This window comes from Acinonyx jubatus, chromosome A3 (assembly GCF_027475565.1).
Source record: "Acinonyx jubatus isolate Ajub_Pintada_27869175 chromosome A3, VMU_Ajub_asm_v1.0, whole genome shotgun sequence".
NCBI classification, from domain to species: Eukaryota; Metazoa; Chordata; class Mammalia; order Carnivora; family Felidae; genus Acinonyx; species Acinonyx jubatus.
In genome coordinates this window covers 59,268,614-59,284,265 of record NC_069388.1, presented here as the reverse complement: position 1 = coordinate 59,284,265, position 15,652 = coordinate 59,268,614, and the positions used below count along the sequence as shown (strand labels likewise).

At 34.4% G+C, this 15,652-nt stretch overlaps 1 protein-coding gene across 1 annotated transcript in view; it reads left to right on the top strand.

The window, feature by feature from the left end:
* Positions 1 to 15,652, top strand: part of EIF5B (eukaryotic translation initiation factor 5B) — a 92,685-nt gene that overhangs the window by 54,018 nt on the left and 23,015 nt on the right. The window contains 5 exon segments of the mRNA XM_015065142.3: positions 2,462 to 2,748; positions 11,621 to 11,728; positions 11,899 to 12,009; positions 14,570 to 14,637; positions 15,177 to 15,318. Of these exon segments, the coding sequence (XP_014920628.2) occupies positions 2,462 to 2,748; positions 11,621 to 11,728; positions 11,899 to 12,009; positions 14,570 to 14,637; positions 15,177 to 15,318 (716 nt within the window).

Sequence of the window (15,652 nt, the reverse complement as noted above, 5' to 3'; positions counted from 1 at the left end):
TCAACTATTTATGTTATTACTAAGGCTTACGGTCAGTGATAGGCTATTAGTAGTTAGGTTTTTGAGGAGTCAAAAGTTATACATGGATTTTTGACTACGCAGGGCGACAAACATCTCTAACTTCCACATTGTTCAAGGGTACACTGTTTTTAATCAGATTTGCTTATCATTTTGTTCAAGTGTTTCTTATTCTTTTTTTTTCTGGAGTGCGTTTTTTCTCTGTTACTGAGAGAGGTGGGTTAAAATCTCCTGCCCTAATTGTAAATTGTCTGTTTCTCCTTGAGTTCTGTTAATTTTAATATATTTTAGTACTTTATTATTAGGTGAGTACACTCATTTTTTGATGGATTGATGCACTGATTTGTTATTCTGTTTTATTTATATTTTATTTTTTTATTTCTAGTAATGCCTTTTGCCTTAAAGTATACATGATATGGCTATACCAGCTTTGATTCACATGATATTTTTCTATTTTTATTTTTCTGTCTCCTTAAATAGCACATATTTGAGATTTTTAAATCCAGAGTGTCAATCTTTATATTTTACCTAGACCACTTAGCCCATTACATTTAACCCTTGATGTAATTAATGAAGTATACTTATTATCTTTATCTTATTTAGTCCTTATTCTGTTTCTTTTTTTCTCCTTTCTAACTGTTTTTGGGATTGGGTTTTTTTGTTTTGTTTTTAATTCCATATTTTCCTCCTTCCATGAGCTTGGAAGTTGTATACTCTTCCACTTACTTTTAGTGGTTACTCCAGGATAAAAGTATCCTTTTTAACAAAGATATTTGAACTATTAGTGTTTAATGTTTCCAGACAGACAATGCATACCACAGAATACATGAAGAACATTTATCTACTTCTCAATTTATATATCATTATTCTCATTTGTTTTAATTCTCTGTTTTAAATCCCATAATAGCTTAAGTTTATTCATATTGTAAGCTTTTTATTGTGTTTCATGTCTTTTTGTGTCTCTGACCTTCCATTTGAGATTATTTCTTCTGGCCTGAAGAACACCTTTTAGAATTTCCTTGAGTATGAATCTGTTAGTGAGGCATTCCATTTTTGCTTTTCTAAAAATACCATTATCTCATCTTAGTTCTTGAAGGGTATATTTATTGGGTGAGGACCTCTTTGTTGAAATTCTCTTTAACATTTTAAAAATACTATTCCCTTGTGTTAGCTTTCATGGTTTCTTTTGAGAAGTCAGATATCAGCCTAAAGTTTTCATGTGTCTTTGGCTTTCAGCAGTTTTATTATGATGTGGCCAGGGTCAGTTTCCTTTTATTTATTCTGCCTATAGAGCTTTATCAATGTATGGTTTTATGTTTTTATCCATTTTACAATGTTATGAACCATTATTTCTTCTCAGGGATTCTAGTTATGCCTATGATATACCTTCCTGTTATATCAATGTGTCGTCTTTTCTGTGTTTTTCACATAATTGAATTTCCATGGTTCTTTCTAGATTGTTTCTTCTCATCTGTCTTCTGGTTCACTAATTTTCTCTTCAGCTGTTTCTCCTCTCCTGTTAAACCCATCTTTTGGGTTCCTAGTTTTGTCTCCAGTGTTTTCTAGTTTTAGATATTCCATTTAACTATTTTTTATAGTTCTTTACTTTCTAAAGTTTTTAATCTTTTGCTCCCTGGGTATTAGAAACATAGTCATTTTTAAATTTTGGTTTTATAGCCTCAATGTATAGACATTTTGTGGTTTTCTGTATGCTGGCTTCCATCCTGTGATTCGTTTTTTCATGTGACTCATTATTTTCATATATTGTGCTGGATATTATACTTGTAAAACTGTAAAATAATTTGAGGTCAAGGATGGTGTTTTCTTTCTCCAGAGAAAATTATGTGTACAATCCACCAGGAGTCTGAATGAACTAGCAATATGGAATCATCTTATTCCAAGTTTAGAATTGATAGAATCTGGAGGTGATTGGCCAATAACAGGGAGGTCTTGTTTATTTTCTATTCATTCTAACTGCTAGGGTGCAGTTCTCCAGGATTTTACTCCACAATAAAGAGTAGTCAACCTTACCCCCCTGAGTCCTTAATAGGCCCAATACCTGGACCCCTAGGCACTGCTTAAGCTCACCTTCTCTAGAATCAGCAAATGACCATTGCTTCTCTTCCTTTGTGCTAAGACCAAGTGAAGAATCAGCAAATGACTCCAAGGGAAAGAAATTGTAAGCATTTTGTTCCCCTCACTGTGTTCCTTTTCTGTCTTTAGGTTGTCTTAGTAATATATTAAGTTTTTATTGTTAAATGGCAATCTTCATTGTAACATGTTGACCAATGCTTTGCTTTTATGATGCATGAAAACAATTTAGCATTAATGATGTTTTATAATGTTACTGCCTTACTTAGTGCACCCTTAGTATTTCCCCTTAATCTTGACAGAAATCTCCATTATTAACTTTCATTTATTTTAAAATCTTTTTTACTCAAAGAAGAAAACACGGTGCATATAGAAGTAAAAGAAAACCCTGAAGAAGAGGAGGAGGAGGAGGAAGAAGAGAGTGAAGAGGAAGAGAGTGAAGAGGAAGAGGAAGAGGAAGGAGAAAGTGAAGGCAGTGAAGGTGATGAAGAAGATGAAAAGGTGTCCGATGAGAAAGAAGCGGGGAAAATGTTAGATAAAAAACCAAGTAAAGAAATGAGTTCAGAATCTGAATACGACTCTGATGATGATCGAACTAAAGAAGAAAGGGCTTATGACAAAGCCAAACGGAGGATTGAGGTATTTATTTTCCCGTTTGCCTTTCTCTTTACTCCTTTCCTCCCCACTCCTCTAGGATCATTAGAACTATCCTCTGAACTAAAGACAATGTGGTACTGGCATGAGAACAGATAATACAGGTGAATGAAACAACTGAAAGTCCAAGAATAAACCCTCATCTTTCTGGCCTGTTGATGTGTTGTCAGAGATACCAAAGCAATTCAGTGGGAAAAGGATACCTTTCTCAACCAAATGATGCTAGTTAAATTAATAAAAAGTTTAGTCTCTGACCCCACATCATACCTAAAAGTAATCTTAGATCAGAGATAGGGCTAAAGATGTAATAAACTAAAGGTATGAATTTAGAAAAAATGCAGAGGAAAATATTTATGACTTTGGGTTAGACAACAGGTCTTTGACACTGATGTAACCCAAGGACCTTACTCCCTGACCTAAGTCATAATGGTATACTGCTTCATCATTTATTTCTTGTTTTCTCTAAATTTTTATGTGCTCTTTGAGTGATGGTTTACTCTGAGCACATACCTTCTAGTCATAAACACTAAACTAGTGTTTGCCTTGTATATTTTAGGTAGTTGCTGTGAGACATCTGATCACTTTAGTTGTTTAAATCTGGTGGGTTACTGAGGCATCTTTCTATTTATAGTAAAGTGTACATACCTACCAGGCTTACTATATTTTTCCTATGTAATGCAGTAGACTTGAGAGTTTTCTTCAATTCTGTCAGCTTAGTATAAATAATAACAATAAAAACTAGTTTTCTTGAGGGTGCTAAACTGTTTTAAAGCTAAAAATTATTTTAGCTTTTCTTTGTTAAAAGGGGTGCCTGAGTGGCTCAGTCAGTTGAGTGGCCAACTCTTTTGATTTCGGCTCAGGTCATGATCCCAGGGTTGTGGGATTGAGTCCTGTGTCAGACTCTGCTCTGAGTATGGAGCCTGTTTTAGATTCTCTCTGTCTCTATAATAATAACAATAATAATAATAATAATAATAATAATAATATATATTTTTTCATTTATAATCCTAATTTTTAAATTTTTTTGTTTTGATAACCTGTATGTCAGTGTTTGTCTCTTTCCTCTGTGAAGCCTACAAAGGGATACATTTTCAGAATTTCTTAAGAAGGTCTGTTGATTTAAGTTTGATTTCTCACCCTATCACTATTGACAGTTTTAGGTAATATAATTCTGTTTTGGAGGATAGTCCTCTTCATTTAGGACATTATACAGCATCCCTTCCCCCCACCCACTAGATACCAGTGGCATTCCCTTCTCTTTCCCATTATAACTGCAGCTTCCCATAGCACCTACTCAAGCCAACTGTCTTGCTCTGTACCCATTTTTGAGAGACAGTTCGTACTGTGATCATTTAAAAACAATGGGTATAAAGCAGAAAGTAAAAGTTTCCCCATTATCTCACTTCCCAGACCTGTTCATAGTTCTGTACATGTTCAGGTTTTTTAAAATGTTTAGTTAAAACTAAGAGGCACCTGGGTAGCTTAATCAGTTAAGCATCTGACTCTTGATTTCAGCTTGGGTCATGATCTCACAGTTTGTGAGACTGAGCCCCGCATCAGGCTGCCTGCTGACGGTGTGGAGCCTGCTTAGGATTTTCTCTCTCCCCCTCTCCCTCCCTGTCTCCCTACCCCTCCCCAACTCGTACTGTCTCTCTCAAAATAATAAACATTAAAAAAAAGTTAGATAATAAATTTTGTAGATACATATTCTTTTCTTCACATAATATGCTATGGACCTCTTAGCACAATAGTTTTTTTAAGCAGCTTTGTTGAGATATCTACATATCAAAGAATTGATCCATTTTAAGTGTACAGTTCAGTACAATTTTGTAAATTAGAGTTGTTCATCTCTTGTCACAACTCAACATTAGAGTATTTTTATCACCCCAGGAAGATTTCTTACACCAATTTGCATCATTCCCTATTCCTAGTCCTACATATACAGCAGTTCCTGTGCCCACCCTCCCTGTCCCCTCATCTACAGTTTTGTTTTCCATGGTGTGGTCAGTTGCATTCTGGAAGCAGATGATCCTCCTCTTGATGTATTGTCAGAGGGTCAGTAGTTGCCTAACACTATGTCATTCACCTTACTTCATCTCATTACATAGGCATTTCATAATCTCACATCATCATAAGAAGAAGGGTGAGTGCAGTACAATAACATACTTTGAGAGAGACCATATGTACAGAACTTTTATTGTGGTATATTGTTATCCTCGTATTTTATTACTAGTTATTATTAATCTTTTACTGTGCCTAGTTTACAAATTTATCATTGATATGTATAGAAGAAACATGGAGTATATATAGGGTTTGGTACTATCTGCAGTATCAGGCATCCACTGGGGGTCTTGGAATGTATCACCACCCCTTGGATAAGGAGGGACCGTTGTAAATTCAGTCATATAATATATGTTTTTTTGTGTCTGGCTTATTTTACTTACCCTGGTTATCTGTGTGGTAGCTGTATCAGAATTTTGTTCATTTTTATTGCCAAATAGCGTTTTGTTGTATAAATATACCATATTTTATTATTATCTATTCACTAGAGGACAGAGTTGTTTCTACTTTTTGGCTATTATGAATAGTACTGTTATGTACATGCATTTGCATATGAATCTTTGTATGGAAATGTGTTTTCATTTGGGGGGGAAGGGTGGGAGTATGTACTCCTAAGAGTGAAATTGCTGGATAATATGGTAAATTTGTGTTTAACTTTTTCAGAAACTGTTTAAACTCTTTTCCAAAGTGGCTGCACAATTATAGATTCCAACCAGTTGAAGGTTCTCTGTATCCTCACTAATACTTGTTAACCTTTGTCTTTTCAATTATAGCCATTCTAGTGGATATGAAATAGTATATATCTTATTGTGGTTTTAATTTGCATTTCTCTCATGTTGAGCATTTCTCAGTTTGCTTATTGGCCCTTCCTGTATCTTCATTGGTAAAACATGTATTCAAATTATTTGTCTTTTTATTATTGAGTTGTAAGAGTTCTTTTAGTTTTTTTAAATTTTGTTAACGTCAGTTTATCAAAATTTGCTGTTATAGAGCATGCTTCTAGTGTTGTAGTATAGAAATCTTTGTCTAACTTAATGTCATGAATATTTTGTCCTGTTTATTTCTAAATTTATACCTTTAGTTTCTTCTGTCTTTAGCTCTACCTCTGACAAATTAAAAAAAAATTTTTTTAAATATTCATTTTTGAGAGACAGAATGTGAGTGGGGGAGGGTCAGAGAGAGGGAAACACAGCATCCAAAGCAGGCTCCAGGCTCTGAGCTGTCAGCACAGAGCCCGATGTGGGGCTCGAACTCATGGACCGCGAGATCATGACCCAAGCTGAAGTTGCATGCTTAACCGACTGAGCCACCCAGGCACCCCTCTTATCTGTTTTAAGATACCTTTTATGCATGATGTGGGGTCATAGACAAAGTTCATTTTTTATTAATTTAACTAGCATCATTGTTTGAAAAAGCTATCCTTTTCCCATTGCTTTGGCATCTTTGACAAATCAATAGGTGGGAAATATGAAGGTTTATTTGTGGACTTTGATTTCTGTTTCATTCACCTGTATTATCTGTTCTTCTGCTAGTACCACACTGTCTTTATTATAGTTTTATAGTAAGTTTTGAGATAGGGAAATCTTCCATTGTTATTCCTTTTCAAGATTATTTTGGCTATTATAGGTCACTTGCTTTTCCATATAAATTTTATGGTCAGTTTGTCAATTTCTGCAAAAATCTTGCTTAGATTTAGCTGGTGATTGTGTTGAATCTATAGATCAATTTAGGGAGAATTATCTATTTTAATACTATTGAAATAGGCTGATGATTATACATTCAGTTGGATCTTTTACAGTTTCTTCTAGTAGTGTCTTATAGTTTTCATAGTTTGAGATTTGTAATTGTTTTAAATTTATTACTAGGTATTTTACTGTTTTTGATACTATTGAATGGGATCACAATTGAAAAAAATTTTTTTTCATTTCATTTTTCAGTATAAAGAAATACAGTTGAGTCTTATAGATTGATCTTGTATCCTGTAGCTATACTGAAATGTTTTTTATTCTAATAATATGTGTGTTATGTGTTAAGCTAACACATTCTTTGTGGGGAAAGCATTCAGATTTTCACCATTAACTATGATGTCAATAGTGCCCTTTATAGGTTTGAGGAACTTCCTTTCTTTCTTTTCCTAATTTGTGAGAGTTTATATCATAAATGGAGATGGGTACTTTTTCTATGATATGTATTGAGGTTGTTTTTTTTGTGTGTGTGTGTTAATAATGATGTATTAACATTAGTTTTCAAATGCTAAGCTAACACTTGCATTACTAGAATATATCCCACTTGATCCTGGTATGTAATTCTCTTTATATGTTACTGGATTTGGCAATATTTTGCTGAGGTTTTTGTGGTCTATACTTATAAGTGATGTTGATCAGTAGCTTTGCTTATCATATGTTGGTCTGGCTTTGGTGTCAATTTAAAATTAGCTTCCTTAGGATTGGTCAGGAAGTCTTCCTCCTCTTTTTTTCTGCAAGAGTTTGTGAAACATTGTTTTTTCTGTTTTAAATGGTAGGCAAAATTTACTAACAAAGCTTTTTTCTGTGGGGAGATTTATAAATTTCTAATTCAATTTCTTGTTATCTTTTTGTCATATTTTCTTTTTCATCTTGAGTCATGCTCAGTAATTTTTGTCTTTCTAATAGCTATTGTGTTTTATCTAGGTTGTGAGCATGAAGTTCTTCATTGTATCTTTTTACAGTCTTTTCAGTTTCTGTAAAGTTAGTGGTGTCTCTTTTGATTCTGATTTTGGTGACCAGTGTCTTTCCTCCCATCCTCACCCCCTGCCCCCCGTCAATCTAGTGAAAGGTTTTCCACCTTTTTGAACATCTCAGAGATCCAGTTTTTGGTTTTCTATTTAGCCCTTTGAATATGTTATCCCATTGCCTTCTGGCCTCTTTTTTTTTTTTTTTTTTTTTTTTTGATGAAAATTAAGCTATTAATCTTACTTGGGTGCCTTTGTACACAATGAGTGATTTTTCTATATGAAGATATTTTTTTTAACCTTGATTTTTAACAACTTAACTGTAATGTGTGTTGATGAGGATATATTTGTATTTATTCTGCTTAGAGTTTATTCAGTGTCTTAGATATGTAGATGAACGTTTTTCATCCAGTTTTGCAAAGTTTTCTGCCATTATTTCTTCAGGTATTTTTTCTGCCTATTTCTCTCTCTCCCTTCCTTCTGGACTCCATTATATGCACATTGGTGCACTTGAGAGTATCCCACAGGTCTCTTGAGGTCTTTTCACTTTTCCCAGTTGTCTTTTCTTTTTATTGTTCAGATTATATAACCTCACTTAATCTATGACTTTTGATTCTTCTGCCAGTTTGCATCTACTGTTGAGCCCCTCTAGTGATTTGTTTTTAATTTGCTAATGAATTTTTTAACTTACAGTGATTTGTTTTCTCTTTGTTGATGTCTTCTGTTGATTAGTCATCATTACACTTTCCTTTATTTCTTTAAATATGGTTCCCTTTAGTCCTTTGAACATATTTATATTAGCTGCTTTCAAGTCTTTGCTAAGTCTAATATCTGAACTTCTCACCTTTTTTTAAGTTTATTTACTTACTTGGAGAGAGAGAGAGGGAGGGAGGGAGAGAGAGAGAGAGAGAGAGAATGAGCTGGGGAAGGGCACAGAGAAAGAGAGAGAGGAAGAGAGAATCCCAAGCATGCTCCACACTGCCAGCAAAAGCCTGATGCAGGGCTCATACTCATAAACCCTGACTGAGATCATGACCTGAGCCGAAATCTAGAGTTGGATGCTTAACCAACTGAGCCACCCAGGCGCCCCAAGGTTTCTGACATTCTGTAGACCACTTTTTCTTTTATAGGTCACATTTTCCTGTTTCTTTGTATGTCTTGTAATTTTTCATTTATAAGTAGACATTTTAGAGAATATAGCAATTCTATAAATTTAGATATATCTATAGATTTAGATATATCTGTATATTTAGAGAAAATATGAATTCTTTTAGCTCCTTACAAAATTTAGCTATTTTTGTTTACTTGATCATTGAGTCTTGTGGATTGCTTCTGTAGTATGATGCTGATGATGTTTCTTCTCAGTTATTTGTTTGTTTTTGGTATGTTTCTTAAGCCTGGCTTCTTAGGGCTTGTACCTGATTGCTAATCCTAGTGGTCAGCCAAGTGACTTGTCAGTGGTTGTACTTAAACACCTGGAGCTGGTAAGGATTCCACCATTTCCCAGTGGATCTGGCAGTTTACTAGTCCACTCTTTATGCATTTGTAAGCCTCTTGTTGAGCCAGTACTGAGTAATTTACTAAGGACCTGTCTGGTTTCTTCTGACAGCCCTCTGTAGGAACACAGCTTTCTAGAGTACCAGTGATAGATAGGATCTTATCAGTGCCTACTTTGGCTGTCTTGTTCCATATACTCCTCTGTTAAATTTCTGATTGATCCTTCCAGGTTATTGCTTGCCCCACCACTATTGAGACCTTAGTCTAGTTGCGATTTTAGCCTTTTCTCTTTTTTTGCCATTCTCATTTCTCCTGTTTTAGACAGTGCTTTCACGTATGAAACCCCCTGCTCCTCTATCTCATACCTCTTCACCCCATGGAGCTGTGGGAGTGTGGGGAGTATGATGGAACAAGTCTAGACTAAAACTTCATAGGCTTCTGTTACTTTCACAGGTGGGCAATAGATTTTCTTGAATTAATGTTTTCTCAGTTTGTTATGTTGCCTTTGGTTGGTTTCTAGAGTCTTTCAGTGGTTGTTGTTTTGGTTATTTTGCTCAGTTTTGTTTCCTTTTGGGGGAGAGGATTTGCTGAGCCATTCATTTCATCATTGAAGAAGTCCTGCCTCAGTACCTATACTGCTACAAATTGTACTCCATCTTATGGAAAGATCCTAATTAGTCTGTTTCAGCTGCCAGAACAAAATTTCTCAGACTGGGTGCTTTAAACAACAGAAATTTATATTCTGATAGCTTTTAAGGCTAAAAGTTCAAGATTGAAGAGTCAGAGGGTGGTTTTCTGGTGAGGACTCTCTCTGGTTAGCAGATGCCTCCCTTCTCACTGAGTCCTCATATGACCTTTACCCTGTGCAGGCTCAAAGAGAGATTTTTTTTTTTTTTTTTTTAACTTCTCCTCTTAAGGACACTTGTCCTATTGGATTACAGCCCCACCCATATGAGTTCATGTAACTTTAATTGCCTCGTTAAAAGCCCCATCTCCAAATACAGTCACATTAGGAGTTAAGAATTCAGTGTATAAATTTGGGAGAGATGCACTCTTCAGTCCATAACATTTCATGATTCCAAAACCTTATAACTTTCTAAAACCCATAGCAGACTTTTGGATAAGAATCTCCATTGTGGAAGGAGTCTCTAAATGATTCTATGCAACCACTAGGTTTCAGCCTTGGGTTTGAGGAAATATTCATTAAGAAATCCCCAACTACAGATGATTAAGTGGTTACTAATTTTTGCTGTTATAAAACAATACTGCAGTGAACAAACACGGTTGTACATATGCATTTCTGTATGCTTATGTCATTGTTTCAGGACAGATACTTTCAGGTAGAATTTCTGAGTTAAAGTCTAAACTACATTGCCTTCCAGAAAATTGTAATGCTACACCAAGTGTGGGAGAAAAGGCAAATTTTCAACCATATCAGATCCTAACTAAGGTCATGATGTCTATATTTGAGTCTTACAGAGTGTAAGGTTCTTGTGTATGACTCCTTGTTAGTAAATACATCTGACTTTTGACGTTCCAAAATGTTTTTTCATTCCATTTTCTGTAGAAAGATCCAGTGTCTAGTGGTAGAAAGTAAATAATTTTTACAAAAATGGTTTTTAGATGGAAAATAGTTTTATAAATAACATCAAAATTTTGTTAGAAGTCTTATCTCCTTTAAATGCCCAGTTTACTATGCTCAAAAAGTTGGCCTTTCAAGGAGCTGCTGGCATGTGTGTTTTTGTTTGGTTTTCAGCTGAAGTAGCTAGGTATATGCTACAAGAGAAACACATGATCCAAGAACATGCCTCTCAGGCTTGATGAGTGGTATCTTAAGGTAGGAAATGTCATTAGACTCTTAGGCTGAGGATTAAATATACCCTCTCTTAATTGAAAGTTTTTTCGGTAAAGTTTATTTTAACTTATTTTGAGAGACAGAGAGCGCACACATGCAAGTGGGAGAGAGTGAGGGAAACAGATTCCCATGCAGGCTCCAGGCTTTTAGCACAGAGCTTGATGTGGAGCTCAAATTAATAAACCACAGCTGAAGTCAAGAGACGCTTAACTGACTAAGCCACCCAGGTGCCCCTCAATTGAAAGGTTTTATAGCGTTTGTACACTATCAAAGTTTTCAAATAAATTGCTTTGAAATATTTTATTTTATAGTTTTGGAGTTCTAATGAAATTGTTTGAATGCAAGAGTATATATACCTCCTTTTATATAAATCCCCACATAAGTTAGAGGTTGTACTCTATACTAAGTATGATAGAAGATCAATTTCTTATATTCCATTAAATAAGCAATGTACAAAAGTGTTCAGAAAGTTGGAGCCAAAATTTTACATGATTTTTACTCTTAATTTAATAATGTTGCTCTGAAATCTGTTTTAGCAGGCTTCCCTTTGTCCAAAGGTACTGTAAAGGGAATTAGATTGTAAAGTTTACATTGTAAAGTGCAGTTACATGTAGTTAAATCAACAGAGAACCTTGGATGAAGGTTCTGGCATTCTCTTGCTAAGGCAACATAATGTAAAGGATGGTGGCAGTCAAGGTTTGAAATAATTTTGTGATTTTTTTTTTCATTCCTAGAAACGACGACTTGAACACAGTAAAAATGTAAATACAGAAAAGCTAAGAGCTCCTGTTATTTGTGTACTTGGACATGTGGATACAGGGAAGACAAAAATTCTAGATAAAGTAAGAAAATATTGTTAGCTTTGATACAACTTCTTAAGTGAATGATATAAAAAGCTAATAGAAACCATAGCATATATAGGCAGTTCTGTTAAATAGGTTGCTACCTTCTTACTGCTTTTGCTTCTTTTTATATTTTGAAATACAAATCTGAATCTGCTATCTTATCCCAGCTTCGTCACACACATGTACAAGATGGTGAAGCAGGTGGCATTACGCAACAAATTGGGGCCACCAATGTTCCCCTTGAAGCTATTAATGAACAGACTAAGATGATTAAAAATGTAAGTACAAATGTAAATGTATTTTGCATGTTTCAATCTCTAACAAAAATTCAAATATAGGAAAAAAGGTTAGTATAAAGACCCACGTGCTCACTATTTATAATTAACACTTGTGCTACTTTGCTCTGTTTTGCTTCAGATCTTTTTTTTCCCCCCAAAAGAAAACATTAGATGAATAGGAGCCCTCAAGTTTCATTTCCTTTCCTCTTGCTCCCAGAGGCAATCACTATTTTGAAGTTAGAGTATGTTTCGCCTACATGTTTTAACACTTTCACCATAGATCTCCATGTTTAAAAACTGTTTCCTCCCACACCCTTTTTAGCTTCTATCAAATTGATTGTATTTTCTTTATCTCCCTTATATTCTCTACTTTGGAGATATTCAGCTTATTTATCCAAAATATAACACAATAAAGAAAATCACATAAGATTAAGGTAAAAACTTAATGAATCATTAAAAAGCAAAACCTTTGTGTAATCCATGTTAGGAGATAGAACCTTGGCAATTACCTCAGAAGACCTCTCTTATGTCCCTTTCCAATCAAAACACTCTTCTACTCAGGAGGAACTTTTAAAGTAATCTCTACCTTTAATGTGTTAGAGGTTGCAAAATGTTGCTATTCTAAGCCTATTATTGTGTTTATTTATTGGATTACTTCTTTAGAAAAACTGCCTGGTTTGCTGTTTGGTTACTCAGGATAATATGTATGGTGAAGGCAGAATAAATGCCTAATCCTTTACCTTATTTACTAACTTTAAAAATAAAGAGTGACTAATTTTGTTCGGTTTTGTATTGCTATAAACTCATGGATTGAAACATTTTACTGTGTTTTAATTCATTTATTCTTGTGGTGAGATAGCCTCATCTTCATCTACTGATTGGCTACTGAGTCTTTTTGGTCCGCTTTTAGTAGTGTTTGGTTGCATCCATGCTGTTTGGTGTAGCAGAATCTTCCAGGCTCATCTACATACCATGCTCCAGTCTTGGAACTGGGCCTTATAAAAAAAAAAAGAAAGAATCCGTAATTCCATTATCCTAGAGCAGGTGAAAAGGGTAAATTTGGAACTGAGAAGTAATAAAATTGATAAATGACACAGATGATAAATTATTACATGCTAATGTGTCTCTACTCCTTATTTTGTCTTAGTTTAGTATATAGAAAGGGTCTACAAATTTGTCTCCAGTTTGGGGAAGGGAGGTTTGGTTGAGATTATGTTTTATGAAGCTTGTTTTCTGGTAGATTCCTAAGGAAGGAATAATGGGAATAATATTCTTTGAGTTTTTGAATATTGTATACTTTGTGGCCTTCATCCTGGAAAGTCAGTTGGCTCCATATAAAATATTTGATTCTCATTTCCTTTCCTTAAATATCTTAAATGTTACGCTGGTTTCTTCTCACATAAATTATTGCCTTTCAAGTTTGATCACAAGCTGGTTTTCATCCTTTTATAAGTAATGTGGCCTTTCTGCATCTTGGTGTTGATTGTTCCAGGTCAGTTTTCCAGTTATGTGGAAATTTTCCAGTTCCATCTCAGTATGTAGTTTAAAATATTTGAGCACCATTTTCTTGAATTATAGTTTTTTAAATTCATAATTTAGAATTTATCTTGGTTGTAATTTATCTGGTATTTCTATGTTAGTCATTGGAGATTTTTCAACAGCTCATTCCACTAGTTGCCAGAACTTGAAATCTGGTTTTATTTTAGAACACCGTTAAAGAGCACGATTTTTATTAGACGTATATTAAAGTTCTCAGGATAACTTCTATACGACAATTCTATTTTTTTGTATTCCAGAAATACAAAATAGAAATAATTATGGTGCCCAGTGAATGTTGATTTAAGATCACCAGTATGCAAATATGAGAGGTTTTACATGATGAATCATTTTGACATAGAACAGGAGATAAGATTTTGAAAAATCATTTGAAGATTGACAAAAAGTATAGATAAACAAGTAAAAGTTTTGTGTGTGCGTGAGAGAGAGATTTGTTGGTCAGTGCCACACTTTAGGTTAAAGGAGAATGTGCATATCAGGCATGTTGTAATTTTTTTCCATTCATTAATGAACTTTTGTCCAGAAAATTAAGTGTTTATGATGTTATTTAAATAAAGCAGCATATGAAGTCTTTCTTAAAGATATTTCAGGTTGATGAGGTAAATTTTCTTTAAAATGTATTTTAGGATATTTTTCAAAGCTTAGAATTGCTTTAAAGTTGGAACAGATACATTTTTCAAACAGCGAGAACCTCTTCTTGCATGTCACCTTTTTATAGTCACTCTAAGATGACTGCTGTCATTTATTACTTACTGATAATCTGCTCAAAAATTTTTATGACCTTAACAAAGAGAATGTTTTCTTATTTTTTTACTTGCAAAGCTCCTTTTGATATTAATGAAAATACTGTTGTGCTTTGCTGCTTGACTCACTGTTTTAAAACCATTTTTTAGAAAAGGAAGTGGTGATATTTTTAAGTTTTCATGGCAGAATAATTGCTTTTATAAGAAACTTTATAAAGTTTGGCTTCCTGAAGCTCTCCACTTTTCTTCACCTTTTCTAGTTTGATAGAGAGAATGTACGAATTCCAGGGATGCTGATTATTGATACTCCCGGCCATGAGTCTTTCAGGTAAGAGCAACTTGAAACCAAACTGCTTGAAACGATTAAGTCTAAAAGTTCAGTGAGTCAGAACGTCTCATTAATCAATTTTTGGGTTGTATTTTAAGATACGTGGTCCCACTATTGATCCTTATCTGTGCCTTACTGAATATGCAGTACTTTATTTGGATACTTGTATTTTGTAGAGATCTTTTAGACTTTGAAAGACCAAATCCTAATACATACTTGGTCTGTCTCCTGTGAAACCCATTATAGGTGGAATTTATCCTGTTGCCTCTTGGCCATATTCCTTAGCGCAAAAAACTTGGCCAGTACAATTTGCAGAAATATTGGAGTAACTTCTGGAACTAACTCATTCCAGCTGATGTCAATTCACTGTGTCAGATAAGCATTTGGCAAGTTAAGGGCTAATGGCACTTGAATGTTAATGCATGCGCTTCATTTTGTTTTTTTTTTCTGTAGGTTTTACAAAGAAATTAAAAATTTGTTTAAGCAGAATAGTAATTTTAAGATTTCTACTTATTCATCTTTTCCCCTCTTTTCAACAGTAATCTAAGAAACAGAGGAAGCTCTCTTTGTGATATTGCTATTTTAGTCGTTGATATTATGCATGGTTTGGAGCCCCAAACAATTGAATCTATTAACCTTCTGAAATCTAAAAAATGTCCTTTCATTGTTGCACTCAATAAGGTAAGCTCCCCTGAAAAATTAAATGTGAAGACATGGTTCTTAAATTTTTGTGATTAAACAAATGTGCCATAGTATAACTTTCATATAAGAATATGTACTCATGCCAAGTTAAATGTATTTTGACAGATTTATACACACATATAAAACCACTACCATCGGAACATAGACCATCTCCATATTCCCAGAATGTTCCCTCATATTCTGTTACAGTAAGCCTACCCCCTTTGTCAAGCCCAAACACTGATCCTCCCATCAGATCAGTCTATAAAACAGACTGTTTCATATTAATGGAATTACACAGTGTGTAATCTTTTGAGTCTGGCATTTTCCACAC